This window comes from Prinia subflava, chromosome 3 (assembly GCF_021018805.1).
Source record: "Prinia subflava isolate CZ2003 ecotype Zambia chromosome 3, Cam_Psub_1.2, whole genome shotgun sequence".
NCBI lineage: Eukaryota > Metazoa > Chordata > Aves > Passeriformes > Cisticolidae > Prinia > Prinia subflava.
In genome coordinates, this window is record NC_086249.1 from 56,185,711 (window position 1) to 56,212,590 (window position 26,880).

The 26,880-nt window shown below is 34.3% G+C and overlaps 1 protein-coding gene across 6 annotated transcripts in view; it reads right to left on the reverse strand.

Moving 5' to 3' along the window:
- The window catches only part of DACH1 (dachshund family transcription factor 1), a 353,355-nt gene that overhangs the window by 200,026 nt on the left and 126,449 nt on the right, over nt 1-26,880 (reverse strand). For all 6 annotated transcript variants that reach the window (XM_063392205.1, XM_063392207.1, XM_063392206.1 and 3 more), the window contains exon 2: nt 5,106-5,221. In XM_063392205.1, the coding sequence (XP_063248275.1) occupies nt 5,106-5,221 (116 nt within the window). The remainder of the gene's footprint in view (nt 1-5,105; nt 5,222-26,880) is intronic.

The window sequence follows — 26,880 nt, forward strand, 5'->3', positions numbered from 1 at the left end:
TTTAAACACCAAATAATTTCATCATCTACTTTAGCAAAAACATTACCACCCTTTATCAGTTGCTGCATCTGTGAACGACATTTGCCCTACAAGCCAAAATAATCTATACAAAACCTTTCAACTCCCTCCTTATTCTAACTCCCCATAAAGATGCTTTGTGGTGCAAAGAATTCTGAACAAGATGGAAGTTGGAAAATACTTATATTGATTCAGGCCCACAGCAAGAGAAAAAATAAGGATGAAATTAGAAATTACACCTTCAGATCACCACTGAAGAAAAGAAAAACGATGGTCTCTAATAGCAATAGAGGAGAGCAGTTATAATTCGTACACATGAAACATTTTAGAGGAAACTTAATATCCTTACACTGGAACAGCCTGGATTCAGATGTGGAATAGTAATATAGAAGTACCTAGCATAAAGCAAACCTGTTAATAATAATAATAATAATAATAATAATAATAATAATAATAATAACTCAAATTAATTTAATGTAAAAGTAATTTAGAAATTAAACATGCTTTGAAATTACTTTTTTTAATTGGCAAAGATGTATCTATAGATATATATCAATATATGAAGGAGCATTCTTATCCTGCCCTATGTCAGAAATTTCCAAAAGCACTTTATATTCTCATTTTATCTTTGAAAGATGCAGTTCTGAAATAAGCACAAGCGATTGCAGTTGCTCATTTCATCACCTATAGATTTCAGACTCAGTAGGCCAAGTTGCAGAAGAATTAAGAAATTAGTTTTAAAAACAGTTTCAAAACCTAAAATACTGAAGAATAACTACCAAAGTAATTAGAAAAGTGAAGAAAATTGCTTTTCAAGGTTTTCATGAAAACTAATGGAAATATAATTTTATCTGTTATATAGCTACTCCAGACATAAAAGTACAGACCACAATGTGTATCATACACTCAGGACGCACAGCACTTCTTTTCTGACTGATCACCATTACAATCATCTACTGTTTCAGCTTTAGACAACTTTTGAACCACATTAGCCATGCAAAGATCTGCAGTACAGAAAGACAGCAGATCAAAGTTAACTGATATGAACCATACAGTTTTGGAAGGATTTCAAGGTGTTATCTAGATAAGCTGGAAACGTCACTACAAGTGTTCGAGCCTACATCAAATTCTTTCTTCTGGCTACACAATTTGTAACATAGGCAGACTGTAATTCTCTGGACAATTTGTGAAGCTCTTCATTTCCTCTTATGACACATTTCTCTTTTTGTCACACTATCAAAGGTCCTATGTATTTATTTTCATAAATATAAGATTATATTTCATGAAGTGACCAGTCTTCTATAAATTTGGGAGCATTCTGTAAACTGACTTAATGAAAGACAGTGGATATCTCATCAATTCTGGGTAATGTTTAATTGTAATAAAATGGACAGAATACTAACTGAGAGCTGATTCTCACTTCTTCAATTTACAGTTCATTTAAAAAATGTGAAATATTATACCTTTTTTCTCTTTCATTTTCCTTCTGTATATCATTCCTACATCTCATCTTAGTCCCTAAATACTTCCATAACGCAAGCTCATTCTAAGTGGTCATCTTAGTTCTCTGCATGTGTTTTCAGAGTTTATATCAGTGATATAAAATATTTTCAAGGGTTCCTTAACTTGACCTCCTACAAAAATATACAGTTCTGGAATATCACAAGATATCTCAGCATACTAATATTATACTAGTATTATTTAGTAATTATTATTACTAGTATTATTTGCACACATATAAGATGCATGTAGAACCAGTCACTTTAGAAAGCAAGATTTCCACCTTTAAATCTCTATTTCTGTATTATGCAGCACATTTCAAAAAAAAAAGGAAAATTTTCTAGTAAAAATCATGCATTAAATCATAGTATTGTGTATCCTAGATATACCTAATAATTGCAGATCTCTATACTTAAAGAGCATTAAATAGCACATAATTGTTTGTGTGATCACATACTTTTTGTAGGCAGGAAGGAAACTTAGTTATTACAGTCAGATTATTAAATCAGTCAGAAAGTTTAAAAAGAAGTTATTACAAAGAAAAAAAATAACAGACAGAGAAGGGCTAGAAAGCACTTAATAATCTGGTAATTTTATTTTTCTGCTTAGAGCTGGATACTGACAGGAAATTCACACTTCTCAAACTTCTCAAATGAAGAATCATTTTTTGAAATTTCTGATATATCAAGAGAGACTAAGAGAGCCAGGACTGTTCAGCCTGAAAAAGACATGTGGGTATCTTAATAATGTGTACGAAAACTTGGTAAGGACAGAGATGAAACCATACTTGTCACATATGGCCCAACAAACACATATTGAAATACAGGGAATTCCATAGAAAAGTAAAAAAAAAATATATATATATATATATTATTTTGGAAGTACTGAAACATTGGAACAAGATGCAAAGAGACATCATGGTGTCTCTATCCTCAAAGATACTCACAGAATGTCAAGTGTACCCAACCCTGAACAACTTGCTCTGAGTGATCATATTTTGACCAGTGGAAGCTGGACTAAGTGACCTCCAGTGGTGCCTGACAACCTCAACTAGTCAGTGGTTTTCTTTATACACAGTCAAAATATGGAGTAAAATTTTACAACTGGCAGATTTCTCTTGCACCTACTAATGTGGCAGCACATAATGGCACCTACATTATCTACCACAGTATTTTCTTTGTAGGGCTCTTTCAGTAGCTTTGGCACTTTCTTACAATGTAGACCCACAAATTTTCATAGTTTTGAACTCATAAGATGAGATTGTAAGTCTATTTTTATACTTGCCTGTCTATAAAATGCTGGAATGACTCTCATGTAGCACTGCTGTCATGATGGTCTTTATCTTCGCTGAACCTTTGCATATCTCATGGAACACAAGACCCCAGAGCTCACTTCTATCATAGTTATTGTTTGCATTTTTTATGCTGTTTGAGACTCAACACCACCACAATGGGAAAAAAATCATACCACTCCTTCTGTTGTGGTAAGCCATGCAATGTGAAACCAGTTCAAATGTAATAGTGATTGCATTTAAACCTTTCTTCTTTTGCAAGAGACTCACAAAACATTACCATTCAAAAAGGATTTGATGAATGATAATCTTACATATGCCTATTTTATTTAATTTTGAATTATTTTCTTCTCTTTTTTTTTTAATCTTCATTTTAAAAAGATCTGTGTCTGGTTTTGTGGGCTGATACTCTAAGAAATTGGATCTCTGGTTTTAGTACCATATATTTTTATTATCAACTTGTTATGACCAGCTTTAAAGGACTAGAGAGGAATTGGATACTTTTAGACATTAGTTGTGGTTTGAAACTGCTTTCTTAAAATAAAAAATCAACAGGCGATCTGCTCTTAGATATTAACTGTAACACAAAACCCCAAACGATACTGTTGACAAGGTTTCCCTTCCTGTCTCCATCTTTTTGGCTCCTTATTTGTCTCTGATTTCTTTCATCTCCTTTCTATTTTTCACATGCATTTTTTCCTTTGATATTTTCCTGCCTTACTTCCCCCAAATAATTTCCCTTTGCTTTTGCAATTTTTGATCTCTTCCTCAGGAACATGAATATTTCCGCTAAACAAAAATTTTCATTCTCTTCACATATCGATCCCATCTACTATTCTCATGTTGCATTCACTCTGCACGATCTCTATTTTCTATACAAGATTTTATCCCATAAATTCTATTGTATAAAGTATTTCAATCACAATTCTTCTTTTTTTTTTTTTTTCTTTTTTTTTTTTGCTGGTCACAAAGGCCCAGATTGCCACTGTGAGTCCTACTTGCCTGATGTTTTCCCATACTCCCCTACACTCTCAATTTCATCCCTCCTTCCCTCTCCCTGTTTTAAAGCTCTCTCCTACCAATTTTTGTCTGACCTCCCTTCATTTTGTCGCTCTTCTTCACCTGTATACAACTTAAAATTTCAAATAAAATATTTCTAGCTATGTGTCTATCTGACCATGTAAAGCAGCTCCTGAGCCTAAGGCCGAAGTACAGGTTCCCTTTAGCTCACTGAGCTAGGTCTTCTCCACTTTTCTCCTTTCCTCCAGACAAGATATTTACATTCAAACAGTTTCTGGTATTTGTTTTTTCCTGAACTGAGAATTTCTTTTAAGAATGTTAGTTATCTGTGACCAAGACCATGCCAAGAATCAGGCTCATACTTAGAGAGACATGATTATGGGCATGCATTCAAACATCTACCCATCCATCCGGTCCACAAGATCAGGTAATCTTCCTCTCTATTTGATCGGTCTAGTTAATTATCTTTCCTTTACCTTAGAGAAAATCAGTGTTAGAGACTGAGTGATGCAAATAAGCAGGAAATAACTGGGCAAGAAGCAGAAGTTCAGGTGGACTTTGCTGAAACAAATCCCAGCATTTAACTGGTCTGTAACGTCTGAAGAGAGCGAATGTGGCACCACCAGCAGTTTGACTACTGGGTGCCTCCATCTTTGGGTGACTGCTCATCTCCTCCCTGCAATACAGCCTTTCTTAATTTAACTATTTTTATGAGCCAGCCACTGCTAGGAGATGGTACAGTAACTTTCAAAAGAAAATAGTAGTATGAGAAACAGATTGTTACAGGACTTTATATTAGTGTAAGGCCTCAGGAGACATATCAAAAATAGAATTTCATGATGAAAAATTAAGAAAGACATGTGTGCAGCATGGAGTTATTTTAACTAACTCAGTTTCTTCAGGCAACTATATTCATGATGACATTATCTAATGAAGCAAAGCAGCAAAAAAAACCAGAAGATATCTGATCTATTAAAAATGAATACAGAGATTATTGTCTAATAATAGATAATTCATGCTTTGGAAGGGTTTTGTGTATAAAGAAAAAGAATAGGGGGAAAAATCATAAAGTATTATTATTTGTTCAGTTATTTTGAAGTACTAAGCTGCCACAATTTCCGTTATATACAACATGTTTGTGTACCAATAATGTGACATTAGGGAAACTTTTGTGATATTTGTCTGCTGCTTTCCTAGACTGTTAATCTATGAACAAGCGGATATAAGCCATGAATTCAAACGATTGCCCGTGTGAAGGTGTTTCTAGCAATCCTACCTGTTGGTGGGATGATTCCAGGAGACATTAGGCCTGGGACAGAATGTGGCATGATATGAGAATTCTCTGGGGAGGTGACACTTTGAGTCCTCTTAGGAGGCCTTCCAGGTCTAGAACTGAAACAAACAAACAAAAAAATTTTTACAATTAAGCTGTTGTCTTACACATCATTTCAAAGTTGTTTCAAGTGGTAACATGGACTGTAAATAAATTTGTTTCAAGGACGGTTGCTTTTGCAGTTAGATGTAATAGACTTCCATCACTAATTAGATTACATGCTGAATTCATTTTCCTCATTGAAGATCAGCCGCTCTTGATGCATAATTCATAGCCTGCACCTCGTTACCTGCTTCTTCATATTAATATCTATACACAGTTTGAATTGCCTCGTTTGCATATGCTAAAGTTCTGCATGCAGCCTTCAGCACGAAAATTATGCACTAACTTGTAATAATTATTACAGTCAGCCTGCTATTGATTTATGAGACTTTTAAAAACCAAATATGTGTAGTACTTGTAATGAATGATATTTTAAGGTTCTTCAGGAAATTAAAAGGCAATGGCTGCCTAAGGAAATGTTCTGCTTGTTTGATTTAATACTACAGTTAGCTGGGAGGTGGAATGAAAGAGTGATTCAGACCTATAGCACATTTTTCGATGATATGTTTTATTACTTCGCACTGCTAGCCTGATATCTAGATGATAAATGACAATACATATCTAATGTGTGAAAAGGTCTTGCAATTTCTTTATTTTTTGTCATTTAAAAGATAAGTCAAGTTATCATTTAACCCTTATTCTATTTAAAGTGAAAATCTCACTAAGACACCTTGCTTTAAATATACTACTTTATGTCAGAAAGGACTCGGAATTATTTGTATGATACTGTTGAGCACAAGCCATCACAGAGGCTTACATGTGTCCAGTACGGAAAAATAAAGGGCTTCAGGTTTAGGCACTTCTTGTCTGTTAAATGCTCACATACACAACTTTCCACCTCCTGGACTGCCTAAGTAGCATACAAATTAGAGATGGATGACAATGAAACTACCTATTGCCAACTTACATACAAATATGTGCCTGCTCATACAACATATGTCCAAAGGCTTGTATTCCTGTGTACAGATCATATCATGGCACCACTGTAACATCCTGTAACTGCTCATTTAGGGAACATTGTGGAATAACTTCACAGAATAAGGTTATCTGCTGCTCTGAAACTGCAGTGTTAACCTATGATCTGCCAAACATTTGAAGTTCTTCATTTGTTTCAGAACAAGAAAGGAAAGAAAAGTGGGTATGAAAGGTTTTGCTCCTTAAGTCCTCATACTAACAAAACTGTAATCAGGGATAATGGCATTTCTAGCTATGCTGAGACTGTAGAATGAGGCAGATAACAAAATACCTCTGTTTTTTGTTCATATTTGTTTCCATTGTGTTTGGAAATACTTTCTTTTTTCTTTTTTTTTTTTTGGCACCTTCCACAACCTAACTATAATAAACCAAAAACAATCAAAGTACAGAGCATTTTCTTGAAGTTTAATGACTCAAGGCATTGAGTCATTAACCTTAACTAATCATTAATTCCCAACTTAATGTCCTGAGCTGGGGTCATTATTAAAATTATAAGCTTGGTAATTTCTTTGATTGGTTTGGATTCTTTATTTTCTTTAATATAGACAAAATTGTCACATGTTCAAAACTACATGAAAAACAGTTGTAGAAAATGAACGTTGTCTTATTCCAGCTCACAAAACCAAATTAAGTGTCTTCAGATTTTCTTTGATATTTCCTTTGTGATTTACAATAAAAATAAACATACCATGAACACACATAAAACTGAACAAAACATTATAGACAAAAATGATCTGATTTAAATGGAGTGTTTCTAATATAATTCACCCACCAAAAAATGCCACTGTGTAGGAAAAGTTTAATGGTTTCATTTAAGTATCTATGATGAAGTACTCAAATCACTACTGTGATATGACTATTGAAGGGTCTCTGACAACAGCATAACAGAACACAAGTGGGGTAATTTGGCACAATGCACAATGTACCAACGAATTCCAGACCTTTAGAAAGCAAGTTCACACCTGCAAAGACTTTCTTTGCTGTTAACTACTAAGTATAGCCATGGTGAAGCCTGAATGCCTTTGTCTTTGATTTTGAGGAATAAAACCACTGCTCTTCAAGCCTAAGGGTAGACAGTCATGGACCAAATCTCTAAACAAAGGTCAGCAGCAAATTATAGGTGAGTGATACTGAAATACCCAAGGCAGAACTCTTCCTTTGATCACCTTCCACAATAAAATTGCTTGTGCTATTGTATATAAGGGGGGGGCACACTCAAAGCCATCAACGAGTCCAGCAACTCAACTGCATTCCGTGGTTCATCCCAAAGTTTACCAAGTAAATGTTTTCATAAAGTCCTAAACTCCCATTTCCAATCTTACTAATAATATTTCACCCAGTAGATGGTTGGGCACTGGAAGAGGATCCCAGGAATGTGATCACAGCACCAGCCTGGCAGTTCAGGGAGTGTTTTGAGTGTAAGGAGTGTGCTCTCAGGCACATGGTGTGACTCTGGGGGACGGTGCTGAGCAGCACCAGGAGATAGACTTGATCCTTACGGAGCCCTTCCAACTTACTCTGTGATTCTATTTAAATGAAACTTCTAAGAAGGAAACCTATTTAATCTTCATGGAATTTTTAAGTGACACTAGTTCCAATCTACTATTTAAAGGCCTTTGCCTATTTAAGAAATGTGGGTTTTTTCCTATAATAAGGCAGAAAAATACTGTAAGACAAATTAAGAATTATATCTTAGGGCCTGGAAGATCTGATGTAGAGGCACAGTAGACTATGCAATACACAAAATCAATACATCTAATTGTCCTTAATAATTGATTGAATAGCAATACTTGACTTCATTTGTTAGTTGTCATTTGTTAAGCATTTGTTTCATTAATCAACTTGATATACTACCATTTTGTAAGATTTGTTTTCAAACTATAAGAATTGCAAGAATTTTCTATGAATCATTACCAAAGTTGTGGGGAAAATGGCATGAAAATAATTACTTTGACTAGAATTGAAAACTTGCATGCTGTTTTGTAGTTCATTATCATTTTTATAGCTATATGATAAACTCTTTTAAAAAAACATCAAAAGCATACAAAATTAGTTTACTTATCATAAAAAGGATGATAAAAATAGCTTAATAAATCATTTTGTTGGTATTTTTCACAAATCTGAGTAAAGACCTACTTATTTTTACATTAGGCCATGTTCATTTTCATTCCAAGATAAGAAACCTTCAAAATACTCATAGTCTTATTTTGTATCTAAATCAGCAGATTTGTCTTCAGTATTAAAAACTCCCATAATTTAAATAGGTATGAGTTGATTTGTTATATAAAAGATACATTTAAATGCCAGAGCAATGTAATCTTTTCTTCCAGTTGATGACATTGAGATACAAAATCATCATTTAAAAGCTGATGATAATACTATTTTTACTCAAATCTAATATTTTTACTCAAATTTAGATTTTGCATATAAGCTTTTATAGAGATATAAAAGACATTGTAAGATTTTGTTTTTTATCTGAATACAATTATTGGAAGAATTGAAAGAACTGTTTCTTCTGAAAGCACATTTGACTTCTTATGGAAATACTAATTATCTCAATGGGTAAACTACTCAAAGATGACCCATTTTGATTTTGAAGATGTCTAAAGTCTGGATTTTTTAGAGCTAAGATACACAGTCTGCAATGCCAAAACCTCAAAAGCCAAAGTGAATACCTTGTGAATACCTAGGGGTATAGTACAGATAAGTCAAGGAGCGTTTTGGGACTCCACAAGAAGTGAACTGGAAGAAACAGTGACACATCTGGAAATGATAGCTGATCTTCCTGTCTGCTGTTTTGTTATTTGAAGAGCAAATTAGAAAAAGCAGAAATTAGACAATATCAACAAAGATTCAAGGAAGCCACAAGAGAAACTGTTTTAAAGACCTGGGGAGAAGTCTACAGGGAAGTTAAGCGTTCCTTACTTATCCATTAGAAAAGATAGCCAATAGATTGCCATTCTGCTTTTAGAAATATGAATAAGTTAGATATTTTCTGCTCTAAAACTTAAATTTCCATATGTGAGATAACATGTATTGAAGAAGAAAATGAAAGCTTTCTACAGGACTATGTATTACTAACTTAGTAGTCGAGTTTTTGAACTGAAGCACCTAAATGTATTTATTCATATGAAAATCCATCGGCCTTCCATAAGCTTGTGTCAGTTTGTGATAAAATTATCAGATTTTTCTCAAGTCTTAAAAGACATACCCACAGATAACTGATCTTTATTTTTGTAGAAATTATCATGGTTTACGGTTATAATATGCCATTATGTGAATGAGGAACCCAAGGTGCAAATTAGTGAATCTTGAAAGTCTCAAATATTTTCTTCACTAACATCAGCTAATTAGATAACCAGAACACTTTCCAGAATGACTGAAAATAAATCCATCAATTTTCAGCCAGTTTTGTATTTCATCCCTTCAATTTCATAAATATATCAAGGAATACTATGGCTGTAGAATTTGCATCATTCAAGAAAAAGGGTGTATTTGTCTACTGCACTGTGATTAGCATGAGAAGCAATTGAGACTACATTTAAGGCTGAGAATATGGTTAGTTTTTGGTCTTTTGATCAACATCTATTAGTCTTATATCCTTCCTGTCTTACCAAATCTAGAAAACAACAGATGGCTGAATTAAAGAATAAGAAATAGAAGAATCTGTGTTCCTTATCAGTCAAAATGTTGTGCTTTGATTATATTTTCAAAGTTTTACATCATTTCAGTTGTATTATCAAGTATGAGCTCGCTCCTAGAAATGTTTTGATAGTGCTAAACAATTAAAAGCAGACATAATCAACAGAAAACCTGGCCCTGTACAATCACATGGAAAGAGACAACAGGACAATAGTATGGGCTTATCTGCTTGGCTTTAAATGTAACCAGACTGCATTCAGCTCTTATTAGTATCTGCCAGAAGACAGACTTGATGTTAAAATTTAAGGGTCTCATCCTTGAAAGCCTTAGATAAGTAGACCTCCTACTGATTTCTGTTAAGACATTTGAGCACCAAGGAAGGTTTGGCTCTATAACAGCTGAAACTCTTCATGAGCAGTATGTAATTCTCAGAGCACGTCACTAGCAATTTGCAGATGACTAATTGCATGGCAAAACATGGTAGGAAATGATAAGTGTTCAAAAATGTTGAGATAGTTCTGTGATTTATCTTTCTCGTGTCCTGATTTTGAGGAACAATTGTGCAATATCAACATTTGATTAATAAATACTTACTTCTTAAAGTTATTTTTATAAAGTACCCCTAAAGAAAACTGCAGGTCTGACCAGTAGTAAGAAGGCAAACTGCCTTTCCTGCCGAAATTAATTAATTTCAGGGTTTGTTTTCTACATTTAAAGGCTTATTTTTAATTTTGTCTGTGAGTAAGTTTAGTGCACAGAAATTTTGTCCTCATCTCTAGCTGGGCATACATGATGCAGTGAAATTGCCATTGGCCAGGCAGTTTTATAATCAGTTATACTGGGGAGTGGCAGGAAAAATTACACTCCCGAAGTGATAGGCAGCAAATCTGTAACAAGGATCTGGTGTATTTATTTAATGTATTTTTGAAGTTCTTAGAACTGCCTAAAACAGCTTAGAATATCATCACCAATTTTAGCTACATCAGCATTTATGCATCTTATTTAGGTACATTTTGAAAATCTGCTTCAAAGCCTGACACAGAACTTTTGACCTCAAAAAAGCTGGCTGAATGAAATGTACGTGATTGGCCACTGGAAGTAGTTATTATGTGCTCGCCATAAAATGGACACTGCAAAAGGGCCAAGATGTCACTTGCAAAGATGGGGATGCCCTGTGACAACCTGTAACCACACGCAATAGACTCTTCCCACGCGGCATTTCTGGGTTTGGGGATATCTTCTATGCTGCTCTCATCATACGTGCAGCCTTCACACTAGCAAGACTTGAGCCAAGGGCGTGTCAGCACTGAAAAATAAGGTCTAGGAAGACTGACTAAACCTTTTGTGTAATTTAATTCCTTTGCTTGGAAAATGCTTGCCAAGGTAACCTTCATAAATATTTCTAACGCACTGAACTAGCATTTTAAGGGCAAAAAAATGACAAAGTACATTGATTCAAACCTTATACTTTACTATTTTAGGTTTTCCCCTTCTGCTCCCACTAAAGAACAAATTTCAAAAATGCAGTTCTAAGACAGAGCATGCATTTATTTTGGCAGTTAGTAAAACAACCATTAGAAGTCACACCATGTCCTTTTTACTTGCAGCAGTCTTGTAAAACAATAAAACTCTCAGTGCAATTACCTTAAATTTATTTTTCTTCTCACAGTTAAACAGAAAATGTTCTCACGCAATAATTAGTGCTGAACTCGTGATATATTAGGAGTTACTGAGACAGCAAACACTGCTGATAAAAATAAATACAAAGATCTGTTTCAAAATCTTCATAAAGAAGTGCATGAATGATCTTCAAAAGAATTAGGTTGTGTTACAGGAGTGAGCAGTGGAGAAATCATGCTGATGAAATATTATTGCATTTCAGTAACAGAACACTTTACTGCTATTTTTGAACCAAAATGGCCAAAAGTGGATATTGGGTCAGAAATGCAACACCAGTTTATCAGTGGAAGAAAGAACAAATGGAAGAAAATATATTTCACTTCATATCCCATTCCAAAGTCATTTACCGCAGTAATACAGGAGCACAGGTTGGTCCTTGGATGCTACTCTTTTGCTGGGGTAGAGAAGACCTTATTGAATTACTTCTTTCCCTAACAGAACTGTCATGTAAACAGCATGTCATTTCCATCCTCCTCAACACTCCAGCCCAAATCACTCTGCTTTTCAGCAAGATTAGCAATATTCTTGACACAAGAGTATAAGATACAAGATACAAGAGTGCAAGAATATATAAAATATATATTACAGCAACACCTGCCAGTTCTCCCCTGATGGTTGAAGTCCTACTACAAACACAACGAAAGGATATAAGAAAAAGATTCTAAAAGATTCTCTGTGACTGATCATGTTACTTGAATATACGAATGATCTAAAGGGCAAGAAATGAAACAAAACCAGTTAGAAATCTGAGTGTTACCAGAGTAAGTTACAGTACCAGATTTAAATACAGCTGTGATCGTACATAAGCTTAAAATATTACTGACATATGCCTGTCCTCTTAATGAAATTGAGATCTGTAAATCATCTGCTGGAAAGGGGAAAATAGATAAGAAATGAAGCTAATTCTGTTGTGTGGCTGAATTATGATGCCAGAAGTAAATTAAGTCAAAAAGTTCACTGCTTCATCTAATTAGCTGAAACACTAGATCTTCCTGAAAGTTCTTAAAACATATAAGTATGTTGGCTCTCGTGATTATGTAATAACTGTGAAACACAAGCCTCTGATGATGACAGCCATACAAGCTCAAGTTGAAAATGTCTGAATTAACAATAAAATGCAATTATTAAAGAGAACTCATGCGTTGATTCAAACCATATTGTTTATTTATTTTTTTATTATTATTATATAAACCTAGCTTCAGAAACAGTACTTAGAAATCACAGCACTGGTGATCCTGAATAAAGTTATTTAGGAGTACTGGCAATATCAAGAAAACAAGAAAAAAACAATAAAGCAATAACAAGAAAACCTTGAAAATAATATTTATTTCCTCTATTTACACTGCTGTCTTTTCAGAACAATTCTGCAACTACCAAAAATTTTTTTAAAAAAGTGGAAAAAAGTAGTGATATAAAGTGCATGTTTCCCACAAAATGCTCTTTCTGTCAAGTTATAACAGATGCCTTTCCCATTTCACTCAACCTTACAGCATAAACCGCACCCAAAATTTAAATATGCAAGCTAAATGATTCCTTCTAACAGTGTTATTCACCCACATGAAACCCCAAACTATAACAGATGCAAAGCCTATTTTTTCCTCAACTGTTTTCATCTTTTCTTAGGCTTTTAATTCTAAAAACATCCCCTCAAAACATCATCTACTATATATATTATAAAAATGTCAAGCATGGAGTTAATAGGCCAGAAAGGAAGGCTTGATCCACAATGACATAAATCTAAAAGAATTTTAAACTTTCATTTTTTAAAAAGTTTTTACTTCAAGTTGCTGAGATGATTCCTAATGTAAAGTAAGCCTAAGTCTTGTGGTTATGTCTGTTATAGAGTCTGCATATGGCCTGAAACAATGATTTAAATGTATGAACTTTAGTTGGAATGAACAGTCCTGCTTCAAGGCTTGTTTTCCAACCATCTGTATTCATCTCTGCATATAACTTGCACATGTAATTACAAATTTGTGAACATAAATCAGATAATTGCACGTACAAATATCCAATTAGACTCAAAGCAGAATAGGCCATGTAACAGCGTACTCCTCTTTTGAACACATATGTAAACATACAAAACATAAGTGACTATCTTTATTTAAGAAATTTTTACTTAACTTCTTTAGAAAAATATCATCTGATTTGTTTTCCATCAGGACATACTGGGGAGCAGCTGCCATTTTGAGAACTACTTAAAAAAAAAAAAAAAAGAGCAGAAACACTACAAGAAAAAGCATTTACATAAGGTGCAAACCCACCATTGCTCCAGGGGTCATAGAGCTAGTGTTCATTACCATCTGTATTAAATATAAGATACATAAGCATCTTGACGATGATTTAACTTAAAAAAAGAAAAAAAGAAAAAAAGAAAAAAAGAAAAAAAATACAAGGTATTTTGTGAAAATATTCTGCTTCTCCTGGCAGTTCATTAATTAATATGTTATTTTTATTCATAACAGTTGATAATGAAGTTCTATCATATCAGTATATTCACTGTAATATCTGAATGCACTCATCAGTTAATTGGCCACAATTCTTTGTATGAAATGCTGAAACAAGTGAACTGTCACCTCTTTAATGAAGCTGCCTATATCTTAAACCCTTTGCCCTTTAAAAAACTCTTTATACTCAAAATGAAAAATTTTATACTAGCTTCTGCCAGAGACTATGGTTAATGTTCACTGCCCTTTATTCACCTTATTTTTAATTCTGAAAACCCACACTCATTAACCGTATGCTTCCAAAGAATTGCTGGAACCGCCTAAATAAAAGCTTGAAAGTGACTTTTATTGTACATTTGAGAGTAACAGTAGTGATATGAAATACTGGAAAGGCTCTCTCCTACTCTGTAGAGCTGTAACTGCTCAGGTGGAGTTAGATTGATGGTAACCATGCAGTATCCACTAAAATCAAGAATTTAAACCTCTAAATAAGGTGATCTGTGTTTGCATATATTTATAAATACAAAACAAGTATTAATCTTCTGATGAGTACTGAGCATTAAAAATTACAAGTTTCTTTGAGCTGATGATATCTGGGGTCAGAATGAGTGGGCCTACTCTTGGAGTACACTTCTACTTGATATCAATAACCACGTCCTTAACTAGAAGCTAAAGAATATGCAAAATATTAGTTTCATCTCTTCCACTCCGACTTCAAATTGTTTGGGACAGTAACCAGCTCTCAGTACAGCCATGGGTTTGTGCAACACCCAGCACAATGCCCATCACTGAAAACCCATGCAGACCAAGAGATACAAGGCTGGGAATACCCTTGTAGATGCCCTTTAATTAGGAAATCCTGTGTGTACTTTAGATGCATTTTACTTCTGAAACAAAGCAAAATATGAACTCATAGCGAAAAACCAGATTGCAGTACACTCCAAAAAGCTGACACGTGTAGCCAGTTCCCAAAATCTGTTTGTGAACTTAAGATGCCTATGTCGTGGTGTTCCACCCTTGCAAGTCTAGATGTAGACTTGCTTGGCCATTATACGGTATCACAGAACACTGTAAAATAAATTTGTATTTTATTTTCCTTGTGCAAGGCAAGGAACAGAAACAATCAACCTCCCGTTTCCTTGCAGAGCTGCATCTATATACATATGAACCATAGCACAGTTTTCCCTCCAAAGCAGTAGTACTATAGTAATTTGAACAACAAAGAATACCAGTCCAACTCTCTTAAGTCCTAAAAAAAGAACCGTAAAAAAACAGACAGTACTATAGGAACAAATGGAAATAATTGCAGTGATCCCACCAAAGACACTTTGATCTGTTATCCTTTCAATAATTCAGAAGTCATTTAGTGTATTTCTATCAAGCTACAGAGGATCAAATCTGGTGATACCTTAAAATACGATGCCATAACCCTTAGTCAGTGTTTGAGGGTAAATTATTTGCAGGCCTGAAATGCAGCCAGTTCCCCAAGCCGTCCTTTATGTAAAGTCTGTCCTATCAGAAATAACAGTCTGCTACTAATGTGTTATCCCAAGGAAACACTGGAAGGTTAATCACTTATTTCTAAACAGTACTACAAGGAGTATGTTTTTAGATAACAGAGCTGACAAATGTATCTACTTCTGATAAGATTTTTTTTTAATTATTATTATTATTGTTGTTGTTATTGTTATTGTTATTATTATTTCATTGTAAGTCTGGTAATTCCATTATGAATCTTCATACAAGAGAATTACATAGGAAGATATCAAAGGATCTATTTTATAGAAAAGCCTAAATCAGTGACTGGGAAGTTTATTTTAATATGTATATACTCAATATTTACTCCATGACTGGAAAAGTTACACTTTTATCTACTAGTCCCTTTATCTCCCATCTTCAAAGTACATGATGAGGACATTAGACTTTGAAATTCAGTTAAATTACTGTTGCATTGTGTCTCAAAAGACATGTTCCTCAAAAAATCTCACTTTAGCCAGAATAAACAACTCTCAAATAAAATTACCAAATTCATCAAGTTATTCTAATTCTTAAAATGCATTCTCAATAATGAATTCTCAATAAGAAACCTCCAATCCAATTCATCCTTCCTTTTAAGAACTCACGTCTTTAGCAGCACAGGACACATATCATAGAATTTCATATACGGGAATTTTAGACAGGAACACGACTTCCTGGATGAAGAAAATGGCACCAAGACTTGCAGCACACTCTTCTGGAGCATACTACAGCTGGCCAGTATGCACATCCATATGATATCTGATTGACATACACTGTGCCTGGCACATCTCCACACATGACATGCACACCGAGCTCTCTTTTGGCTCTGGCCATATAGCTCACAGCATAACAAGAACAAATCCTGACTGAACATTAAGATGATAATGGAATACAAATTAATCACAATAATTAAAAACAGATTTTTCTATTTCTGCCCAGAGTCAAGTAAGACAAGAGTTAAAGTAGGTACCAATTCACAACTATATTTTGATTTGCCATAATTCCTCCTTTTCTCAAAGATTTATCTCAGTTTTTGTTCTGTTTCCTTACCAACAAAACCCTACTTTTCTATCACTCTGTCTTACTCAGACACAGAAAAACTCTGAAAATGTTGTTACATGCACGTTATGGCCTTAGGAACAAAAAATCATCCAAATCATCAAATATACTAATACAAAGGGGGTTTTTTTCCTGATTTTGTTCTGGCTGATGTTCTCTGAATGTTAGACATGATGATCAAATTGTCATGGATCAAACTAAGAGGTACATTTTCATCAGTGCTAGAGTTTGCCCCAAGATATTATATTTGTCTGAGACTTTGTTTTAGCTTTTGTAGTTTCAAGCTTCAATCCAGTACTAAAGATGATACTAAAGAAAGACTTCTTCTTAACCAAACCATACACTTTCCTGTGCTATTTGTAAGTACTTCTGGCAGAACTCGGTTTGTGTGGTAATTGATCAGGTTCTTGAGAAAAAAAGAAGCAGAAGACTGTCCCTTTTACAGAACAAGAATCAAATTAGACATTATCCTGTCCAGAAATGTGCTTGATTACATGTCTGGCTGAGAGTCAGAGTGATGTTTCCATGACTTTATAGCTCTCCAACACAAAAGCACTCCAAAGCTTTAACTGGACAGTGTGTTCATGCAGTTTTTCTAAAAATTTATCAATATTTGAAGAAGAGAGTACAGCAAAAAAATAGCAAATTAGAAGAATTTTGTATCAATCAATTATCCTACTCTCAATTTTCTTGAAATGGATAACAGATATATTCTGTTTTAATTGAACTGTATAAAGTGGCCAAGTATAATATGTTTGTAATGTTGCTTTCTCATTTTATTTCTCAGTGTATCTTCATTATACTATCTTTTAAAAGAAATAAAAATTTTAAAGTTTTTAAGCAGTATGTGGAACAGTAAAGAAGTCATTTGTTCCCATTTACCCGTTTATTTAACAATTTAAGGGGAAAAAAAAGACAAGGCAGGCTTTGGACTCCTATGAGTAGGAGATACAGTCCTTGCAAAAGCGTTCTCTCTCCCACAAGAACCCTTCACAGGAGATACGTTTGCTTGTACAGGTGTATATGGACAGTGCACATACATGTGTATATAGGCCATATAGTGCAGCTGAGAGTACAAAGGCAACAGGTGTTCTCATCCCAAAGCACCTTAAATCAAAGTAAGAATCAATCTAGATTTCGTTCTCTTCAGTAAGTACTGACTGCCACCTTCTCTCCCCCTGGGCTGCAAGACTGTGCACTACTCAACTCGACCAGAGAAACACACAGTGTGCAAACAGTATAACTGCAGCTTCTGTGACTCTTTCACTAAGAACTAAATGGTGAAAGATGAGTATTCTCCACTTCCCCATCATGACAGAGCCACACTCTTCAAGACTGATCATTATAGTATCTTCATACTAGGAATTACAGACCCGTCAGTCTGAGGAGGTTTAGGCTGGATAGTAGAAAGAATTTCTTCACCAAAAGTGTTATCAAGCATCAGAGCAGGCTGCCCTGAGAAGCTGAGACACCACTCCCAGATGTATATGAAAGGCGTGTAGCTGGGACGCTTAGGGACATGGTTTAGTGGTGGACTTGGCAGGGTTCAGCTAACGGCTCCAATCTAAATGATTCTGTGATTCTGTGTGCAAACACATATTCACAGATGCGTGTGCCTATCTGTTTGTGCAGTATGCATACACACAGACTACAATCCTTGCAGGTGATTAGCAGGGCACCACAACATTAACACAGTCATTTAAGAAAGAAAACGAGCACCATAATCAAATGAAAAACCAGATGTCATTTGCTAATGGATACCAAACCTAGAAGTGTAGTCAAGGATAAACAAAGGGTAATAGAGTTTACCTAGTACTCCTTGCACTGTGTAACTTTTTCTGACTTTCACATATGCCAAACAAACATTTTCCCTTTCTTCTCCCTTTCCACATCAGGATTGTTAAGACTCAAATATCAATTCAGTCAATTGCAATTTTACAGTGAGATGAATCTTTCAAATGGCCATAGACCTCTCTTGTAAACCTGTTTGGGCAGACAGGCCCTAAGAGCTGTGCCTTGCACTGTCTTGGAAGATTAATGACTCATACTAAGTCAACAATATTATCTGTATGTTCCCCAAAGATCTTAAATTAAAATACACATTGATCCTGGCCCAGCTTAGCATATGTGAAATTTGTTTTTCTTAATGAGATCACAGTTAATAATAACAGAGGCAGGCAACTCTGGAAAATAACAAATATAAATTCACCCCTGAAAGCTGGTTTCCAGAACTAGCATTCTATTGAATATCATTACCTCTGACTTGTGTAACAGTCAAATCTAAAAATGGTTTCACTTATCCAAAAAGTGTCTTATGAGAATGATACATAAAAATATTTATAAATAAAAACATATCAAATATTATGCTGCATCACAACTTTCAAAGTTCAGTCAAATGTCATGCAAATCTTTCCATTAAGAGAAACGTTTGTGAAACCATTTGTTTTGCAGAATTTCTCCATATTGGTACAAATACCAAATTTTATCCTATATTACACCTATTACATGATTTACCTCTTTGTATGAAGTAGAGTGCTGTACAATAAGCTTTCTTCACCAGCTCTCACGTATAACATACTAATGCCGTGCTAAGTCCTTCACGCTTATATGTAACAAACACATTTATCTTAAAATTTATCTTAAAATTTCATAATGGTACCTCACCATTGGTTTACAACTGCACCGTAAATGTTACACACATATCATGATATTTAGGTTCATGCTTTTTCATGAAAATGTTTCTTCATTTTATAATCATAATATAAAGAAAATCTTCAATGGACAGGTTCTATTTTAGAGAAAAAGCAAACATACTTATTTCAACAGGCTTACTGTGAGTTAATTAAAGTGAAAATTATGTAAACAGAAGTCAGTATTATAAAGCCACTATGAAGTTTTAATTTTTCTATTGACCTAGTAACAAATTTAAATGCTAACAGTTTGGGAGATCAAATTAAATGAATACAAACACTTTTGTTTAATGACATCAGCAGTCAATGCAGAACATCTGTGTTTTACTTTAAAAGTGATCAGAAAATATTCTTTTGTTTACATTACAGATAATCAAGAGGTTTATATTTCTGTGTTCAATTTAAGAGGAAAAAAAGATCATACTACCTTCAGGGCCCAAGGAAGCAATAAGTTACAAATGCAGGATTTCTCTTTTTTTTTCTGTTTTGTAACCATGGTAAAACAATAGAAATGAACTTTCCCTGAACCTTTCTCTTTTAATGGCCTGGGTCCATGTTGACCCAGCAAGCTGGAACCTGATACTATCAACCTGACTGCTGCTAAAGCAATCAGATTCAGCAGAAACTATACACAGTGCATTATAATACTAATTTCAGCATCCCACAAAGCCACTGCAGAGGCAAGCTATTAAAGTATTATATTCTATTGTTTAAAAGTGAGATTAATTCAATAGCTTAAATGCACCCAAAAACACTGAACTAAATGGCAGACTGTATAACTATATTGTTATTCTTTTATAATACTGTACCAAAGTGAAATTGCAGATAAGGTTCTCCCTTCCCCTCTCCGTTTAAAAAAAAAAAGCACTACTGGATGAATTATTAGTAAACAGATTATTTGAGCCATTACAGGTTCATATGATCCTGCATTTGAATGAGGCATGTAATTAAATTATCAGGACTTTGTTCTAAATGCTTGAAAGAAGGAGAGCATGATAACCACATTTTAAAAAGAATAAAAGAAGAAACTTTTTTTCCTTATAGAGGACTACTAGGCAACTAATGTATGAAGGCATAATTGATTAATTCCACTAATTAAGATATTTGTTATTCCTGAAATTGTAGCTTGATAAATAATGCATTAGATGTGGCACCATTTCCCATCAGCTCTGAAAAGACTGTGATGATGTTTCAAATACATACTGTTATTTTTTGGAGGCTGAATCACTTCTAAGCTTCTGTGTCCAGGCAAAAAAGCAAGAAAAAATTGTTTAGAAGTTGTGAATAAGTCAGTCTTTAAATAGTAAACACTGCATTACAACATATTCTAACCATTTTACTAAAAATATTCACTTACAGAGTTTTGTTTCTTTCAAAAGTTCTAAGATGAAATATTTTTCAACTAGCCCAACTTTTGTGGAAGTATATATTCCATGGAAGTCAGTCATTTATGATGTTTCCCTGAAGAGTGAGACACACTCCAAGATCTATTCATCCCCTTCTCTTTTAAGTATAAGCCACTTTGGGGAAGTGTTTGAGGCTACAGTCATTATTATATAGAGACCTAACTCCATATAATGTCACCTAATTATTAGGTGGCTTTAGCCTTTAACACAGAGACTCAGAAAGAGGAACAGTCACTAACATGCATGCAATCATCATAACTATAGACTACTGCAGAATGTGAAACACACAGACAGAAAGACTTTTTCAGTTGAAGCAGAGCCATACAACTTCACTCTGTTACAAAGAAAAATAATCATCATCCTCTAGGCAGGCCAGGATAATAATGTGGAGACTAAAGAAGAGACTGAGAGATCTACTAAACTAGAAAGAGAGGGGGAAAATAAGTAACATTAGCAAGACCACTCATCTGAGTAAAGGATTTCTGGCTGTGTGCTACAGACTTGGCTTAATTTACAATAAAACGTTATTTAAGCACAGATTAGCACTCAATTTTTTGCCTTCTAGATGAATTCCCTTATCATGACACAGATTCAAGCTCACTTTTTTCTCTTGTCCAAGAAATCTTTCACTCCCTCCCATGTACCTGAATAGTTTCAACAGAGATGAAGAGAGTCTATTTGTGATATTAGTCTTCTTGCTGACCGGCTTGTTGCATCTTCTCAGGCAGAGAATTTTACCACTACCCAGTAGGTCCCCCAGTCTCATTTTGGACACTAAGTTGTGGCAATGGGAGAGAAAAGGAGGTGTGCAAAAGACTGCAGATATGATGCCAGATATGGTATAGTGGTGGACTTGGCAGTGTTGTGTTTACAGCAGGACTTGATGATCTTAAAGGTCTTTTCTAAGCTCAATGATTCTAAGATTCTCTGATCTTCATATTTCTTCTCTTTCTGTAACTCTGTTTTCAAAGGTGGTGGCTAGTCCACTTAAACTGCATGCACTCTGATCAAGTGTGTGACCATTCTGACCAAAATAAAAATGCAATCTCTCACTCAAAGGGGTCTCATATTTGCTAAAACTTGTTTAAGAATGAGGCCCTGTTAAAACGTATGCCAGAATCCCACCACTGAAAATACTTAAGTCAAATTAGCCTTAAACTGTTCTGCACCTCTACTCCGCATGTGCATATGAATTTTCAAATACTAAATTCACAGTGTAACAGATGCAATGATGTATTGCACAAAGTGCAACACAAACTACCCAAATCTGGTAGTTTACAGCTGCAATGTAGATGTTGAATATTAGTCTCTCAAGCATATATGTGTACCAGCAATACCTTGGATTAGGATCCTGTTTGCCTAGACATGTCAAGCACTAGTCCTTCAGAATAGCCTCTTCAATACTCAGTGGTGTTAACACAAATATGAATGATTATGTTAGAAGAAACACAGATTTTAAATAGGAAACAAAGATGTTTTATGGGGGAGGGAGGAGTGAGAAGAGATGCTTTGTGCAATGCTGCCAGTGACTACTGGATGGAAGATGTCTTCTCACCAGTTTTCCAGACTTCCTCTATAATAACCCTCATCCTCCAAGCATGTTGGGTTTTCTGATTCAGCTGCCCATTTTTTTCACTTTTTTCATTAATTCTAAATGGGCTTGACCAAGATTTGACAATCCATTTCTGATTCCAGCTAGCCATGTTGAACTTACGTGCTCCACCTCTCCTGTGACTCTATCACTTTGGAAAGCCGTAAGGAGCAGCAGGTGATCCAGCTCCACGAGGTGGAGGCAGTGAACAAACAGAGAAGAGCCTCTGGGTTGGAAGTGTGGCCCAAAAGTTGCACTGAAATTTACTGCAGTCTCCACTGCCTGGATTTGACATGAAAGAGGACTTGCTTGATACCCTCCCAGCATGCTTATTGTGCTGCTGTCGGTTGGCAACAATGGTCATGCACCCTTTCCTCCCTTTGATTTTTGTGGTAACTGCAGATCTCAGATAGATCACAGAAGGTCTGGTCAACCCATCTGTGTAAAAATTGCTTCTAACTTGCAAGACCCAGGTCAATGTCTCTACAACTTGTAAGAAATTAGAGAATAGAACCGAGCAACATAAAATATTTTCTCTTCCTACGCTAGAATAAAAAAGGCGCAAATTTCAAGGTTTGGAAAAAAATGGGCTTCATAAAAATGGAAGTGAGAAAGAGAAGAGCAGAGCAAAAAACAGCACCCCAACTAGAATAAAAAAGGAAAGACCAATCCTCATGCAGATGAAAAGATGAAGATCCAAAGAAGATATAGAAAATGTCTTGGCAATGATAATTCTCAGTCCTGTAAAATGACAGAAGCTGTTACATATCAACAACTACAGTTTGAATCCCTTTAAAGCAGATTATTCTGCATATACAGAATGCTACAAAGTATTGTCCACTTCCAAAAGGTGAAGGGCCTGCTCGCTCTGCTACTTTTTCACGCGCATAGATCAAACTCTCCTTGAAAGGCTTGGAGAGAGACAGATTCCTCTAGGTATCTCTGCTTATCAAAATGTCTGTGAATCAGTAGAGATGTGCATGCAAAGTATTAACTTTGTTATAAGACTGTGTGCAACTATTCAGATTTACCAACCAAAATGCAAACTTGCACACTAGGAAGATTTTATAAATAAATTAAATTTAAAATTTTTCAACAACACACTGGGAAAAAATAAACTATTGCTGCAACATGTTAGGTAATGTTACTAATCATTTAGACTTGGTGTTTATAGACAGAAATAACCATCTGAATATTAAAATAATTTTTAATTCGCTTCATTAACCCAAATTTAATAGCACATAATAATCTGCAAACTACAAATATACTCTACTAGATTACATATAGGTCAAAACCAATGAAGTTTTTATGCATATTAGTACATTTTGAAGAACAGAAAATATGAAAAGATGAAAAATAAGGATAAAATATTAAAAACAATTATTACTGCAGACACTTCACACAAAATTTAATATCCTATTTAAACAAATTACTATGCAAAATAAAATATGGGTTAAAACTAATTTTGTGAGCATGAAGGTATGATTAGTAGAGAAAATACTAATAGCAGAAAATACTAATACACCTGAACAGAATTTTGATTCACTGAAAACTGTATTTTTTTTAGTTTAAGATATCTGTATAACTATACTGTCAATCAACTAACCTAAAATATTAAGTCGTCATTGCCCTTTTAAATCCTTTCAACTAGAATTCCCTAATTGTTCCCTCACTTTATCTCACTGTACCAGTAAGTAAATAAATTAACAAAATAGCTTTTATCACACAGAATAACCTTTTAACTGAAGGATTATCTCTGGTTTATTTTTCATTTCTTTCTCTGCAGATAGCAGTTCATGCCTCATTGATTAGTTTGCTGAGGTGGTGACCAGAAATGAAAACAAGGTCTCTCAGATATTGCCAAGACCTGTAAATATATATATTAAAAAAAAAAAAAAAAATCACCAAAGCTAATACATGTTATACTTCCAGCATTCAGCTTCTAAGCCAGTGAGAGCTGATGGTCAGGAGAGGTTCGTTTATGGTTCATTTATTCTAATCAGCCTTTGCCAGGGTGCAATTCCACTAAAGAATTCTAAATATCATCTCTGTGGTTTGGTTTTGTTGGGTTTGGTTTTTTTTTTTTTTTAATCTACACTTTTAAAGGATTTTCTTTTTTTTTTCTTTTTTTTCACATTAAGTTTTACTTTTAAAATGTGCCAACATACTAATGATATGTTACAGAGGTGTGGATCAGTACTATTGCAAACCAGGATTTTATATATCTTTCTGAAAGAAATTATTTCAAAACACTGCATTCCATTTTGAAAATTCAAAAATATTTTCTCCAATAAATAGTTAGTTTGGGTTTGGTTAGGGTTTTTCTGTTTTGTGTTTTAAACCTCCATTTTTGGAAGAAAATTATAGTTTTCTTCAAAGTTGTCAGATTAATACCATGTATGTCAAAGTCCTCCATTCCCATCTCTGGTAAGCTTCATTCTTTAATTAAATGGACCATGACTTCAAGTGCAACAAAAAATTCAGCTGTTCTGTTTCTTTAGACTTCAGCCTTTTTATCAAGCCTATGACACTGACAACAGTGTCTTGAAAAACTGCGTTTATCAACATAGTTCTTAATTTTAAAATATATTACGTCACTTGTGTTATTGGGCTCAGAACATAAATATTAAAACAACATGCTTTAATAAACATGTATTAGAAGGATCAAGATCCGAAAGAAGAAGCAATGTGAATTATGTATACGGTGATAGGTTTCAAAGATTCTTGAACAACCTTTACAAACAGACACATAGTTCTCCTGCCATTTCATGCAAGTCAAATTTTACTACTGGCCGCTGGAGAAGAAGAGATAAGAGTCACGTGAGGTGCATCTTACAGTCATTTCTGAAACATGAAAATTTCACTGACACGCTGATGTAGAATCTTGGACAGAGATGGTACATTATTGAAGAGGCAACTCCACGCCCCTCTCTTTTTCAGTTGCCATAAAAATATGGAAAATTAACCACAATTAATATTAGCATGCTCTGAAAGTTTTAACCCCACAAAAAACAAAGATAATGCAATGTTAATTTTTTCAGACCTCTGCTACCTCAACCTTGCTGTATTCATAAACAGATTAAAAGATAATAATTTGCATACAAGATGTACATGGACTTCTCTAGCATATGAACAACGGATTTCAGACAAATGCTATATGCAGAACAACATTTCAGGTAAAAGAATCTGTCACTATGGCAAGTAACATAATTCATTCATTTTCAACATTGGCACAACATGGCAAATCAAGAATAGCAGGAAAGCTTTTTTTTTATGTCCTTGAAGCAGGCATCAAGGATTTGTTTTGTTTTAACATTAATTAAGCCAAATCTGATAACATGTTTTAATTACACAGCACAAACTACTGTTCATATGAAGTACCCTGCTGGTAAAAATGAAGGCCCTCATTCAAGAAATTGCTTAATCATGTGCATAAATTCCTTTAAGTTTAGGACAGAAATTTTGATTAAAAATAAAATGTCAAGGTTCTACCAGTGATTGAAGAGGCCACTTTCACTGCACAGACCCTAACTATGTTTCATAAAATCATACTCTTAGTTTCACTTAAAATAAAAACACAGTAAATTAAAGAATCAGATTACCTGCAATCTAGCAGCTTCTGATGAGCTGGCAACAAATACAATATTTATCCATTCATACATAGCATTGAAGTTTTATTTTAAAACAGTGTTATAAAATTCATCAAGACTTACAATGAGAAATAAATTTTTTCCTCTCAAATTTCCCTTTTCAAAAGAAATTAAAGTTGAAAAAACTAACTACACCAGTGGCTAAGAAACAGCATAAATTATTACTAATTTTTGGACTTCATCCTTGCCTTTTAGTAGCAAGTACAAAGCTGTTAGGGTTCTAGCCTCAGACAAAAAAAAAGTACTTGTTTCATTTCATGATTAGTAAATTGCAAACACAGAAGTCTACTTACAGCATATAGGACTGGATTTCTTGTATTTGTTTATTAAATAAGCATAAGTTAATGTTGTCTGACTATGTACACTTACACAAACCGTTTGAAATAATATCTAACATATGATAAAATACTGTAGGTCTCTATTTGTTTTCTTCGTGCTTTGGTCTATGACATTTTCCTATTAATCACAACTTTCTCTGCTAATTTTAGTGATCCTATTTCTATGAGAAATTAAATCAACACATACCAAAATATTAAAGTTCCTGATGTTCACTCCATGATACCAACAGGCTGATTTAAAATGCTATTTCTTAATCCAGACAACAATTACTAGATTCTATAGGGTTTCAGATTATCATAGGTTTCTATTTCTTTTCTTCCTTAAAATACCAGAATACTGTATTAATAATACTTAAGAGCCAGAACATGTTCCCAGAAAAAACATAAGTGGAGAAACACTTTTATTTCTATCTTATTGTTATAAATGAAGTAATAATTTTCACAGCATCCATCTGCTCAAAACTTAGTATCAGAGAGATGTTAATGTGGATATGTCCATAAAAGCTCTGGGAACTGACAAAACAGGAAATAAATTTCTTAACTATTTTTAATTTTTAGCCAACACTTTCACCTGCCTCTCAATCCATCAAAATCTAAGTAGAGCTATATTTTAAAGAAAT